The 2323-nt window shown below is 37.4% G+C and overlaps 1 protein-coding gene across 1 annotated transcript in view; it reads left to right on the top strand.

Moving 5' to 3' along the window:
• LOC106881920 (uncharacterized) overlaps positions 1-2323 on the top strand; it is a 13274-nt gene that overhangs the window by 7519 nt on the left and 3432 nt on the right. The window contains exons 3-4 of the mRNA XM_014932443.2: positions 53-105; positions 2093-2227. Coding sequence (XP_014787929.1) covers positions 72-105; positions 2093-2227 — 169 coding nt within the window. The 5' untranslated portion in view covers positions 53-71. The remainder of the gene's footprint in view (positions 1-52; positions 106-2092; positions 2228-2323) is intronic.

Below are 2323 nucleotides of genomic sequence, written 5' to 3'. Positions count from 1 at the left end.
TATATATATGAAATGCAAATACAATAATTATTCTTTATTCATCTCTCAACAGATTTGGTTTAAACAATATCATGGAGGATTTTGTTTTTTCCTGGGATCGTTTTGGTGAGTATATATCTGTGTATGCTGTGAACGTTGTATTGGATATAGTAGCACAAAAGATTTTATTTCTCTAGATACTACACTAACATTTCCCATATATTACGAATGGTGTTTATTCTTGATGAAACAGCTGTTGAAAATAGTTCACTATAATACATGGCAAATGATTCTTTAAATTTGGGGTGATTTAAAAAATTAAATTGGGTGGTAATAGAACTAAGTTCAAATTGACTTGCGTTGAATTTTTCGTCCTTCGGAAAAATTGCTTCTGTGTGATTGATTTCTATTTTAATTATAATTATCGTTTTTTATGGCATGTACAACACACATCTTTCTTCAAAAAATGTTTCAAAAAAACTACCCTTAGTCTTACCATAAGCTTTAATACACTTAAAACTTTTTCCTAAATATGCGCTGTGTAAATTGCGTTGCATCTAATATATCTATGTGTCTTTTATGCCATCAAATACGATAATCAGTAAGTGCAGGGTACCCTCTCGGATCGTCACCTTGTCGTGGTAAGAGGGCTTGCGTGTTCCAATGACCTCACAAGCTATGCCGCAGGGAGCTTCATGTTCCTGGCAGGGTCACCCATGGCGGTAAGGTTGTGGGGGAGGATCCAGACTAAGTACGATCCATGAACCAGGACCTCAATAGTGAAATAGGTGGAAGAAGATAGGCATTGCAATCCAATGGTTGTGAAGATGGACGGCATTTATACAAATTCAAAAACAGTAATATCCATAGCAGTTGATCATCGTTGGTGTCACGGACGGATTCAATATTGTCATTCGCGGTTTTTTCTGCTGCATTCTTGAAACGGTTGGTTGTGCAAAGAAATTCATCAAAATTTCGAGACTTGGTAATGGCAGAAACGGAGTAACGCAGAGACTATCCTTGCACTAAGCCTCTTTGTTCTATTCATTCATCCCCCGCAATCATGCATCTCACCAGGGCCAAGTTATCACTTATTACATACTTTGCGCTAAACAATAGTTTGAAGATTTCTTCCAATCTTCTTCTCGTTTATAAGTATTTAACACTTTGCCTTCTTTGGAAGTCACCGATGATATTCATGCTATAAATCAATGTGATGGTTTATATAGTGAACTGAAATATATGCCTGGTTTAAAAAAAGTTTTTAAACGCATAGTTTGTGGCAAAAGTTGAGTGCTGGTGCAAAAGAAAACATGGCGTATAATGGACATGATAGAAAGAGTGTTAAACAAGGGGAGAGAACTGTGCCAGAGACGAAATACATATTAAATCCATATCCTGTTGTTAGGCTTGGAAGTTAGGCCTTAATCCTAACTCATATCTTTTATGCCTTTTATTTTTTCGTTTACTTGTTTCAGTCATTGGACTACGGCCATGCTAGGGCACCACCTTGAAGAATTTTAGTCGAACAGATCGCTCTCCACCTAGTATTTTCTTTCTAAGTGTAGTACTATTCCATCGGATTATTTTGCCGAACCGTTAGATTACAACGAACAACGGTTGCCAAGCAAAGGCACTCAAACGCAGATACGAAAATACACATGCACACACACACACACATATACCACGGGTTTCCACATAGTTTCCGGCTACCAACAAGGCATTATTCACCCTTATGTTATAGTGGAAGAAACTTGCTCAAGGTGCCTCACAGTGGGACTGAACCTGAAACCCACGGTTGCAAAACGGGCTTCTTAACCACACGGTCATACTTGCGCCTTCATTTGGGGGGAAAAAAACAGGAAAGATTTTGGTCATTTTCCAGAATCTCATACAAATTTAGCAATAAGTCATTTCAAAAATCAAAGTTTGTCCCTTTAGAAAATCATGAACATCACAACTTTCTCTCTCTCTTTTCTTCTACCACACACACTCTCTCTCTCTCTCTCTCTACCTTTCTCTCTCCCTCTTTTTCTTTCTAAATCTTGATAGTTATTTAGAGCTATACAAAGGTACACTTCAAGAAATAAGCATGGGCTTTTTGTCTTTACAGTTGAAAAGCGGGAAGAACAAGAGGCAGAAAATGCCAAACGTGAAGTTGGTATCCCGGAATTGTCTCTTTTACTTGAGAATAACAACGATCATAATGATTGCCAAATATCCTCAGCCATTTCAGATTATGAAACTAGTAAGTTATCTCATTACTTAACTTTTTCCGTATTTTAATAATTACATAGTTAGCAGCACAATCGGTGTGTGTGTGTGTGTGTGTGTGTGTGTGTGT

The sequence above is a fragment of the Octopus bimaculoides genome, chromosome 7 (genome assembly GCF_001194135.2).
Source record: "Octopus bimaculoides isolate UCB-OBI-ISO-001 chromosome 7, ASM119413v2, whole genome shotgun sequence".
Classification (NCBI taxonomy): Eukaryota; Metazoa; Mollusca; class Cephalopoda; order Octopoda; family Octopodidae; genus Octopus; species Octopus bimaculoides.
Note: the sequence above shows the minus strand (reverse complement) of the source record. Positions and strands in the feature narration are given on the sequence as shown.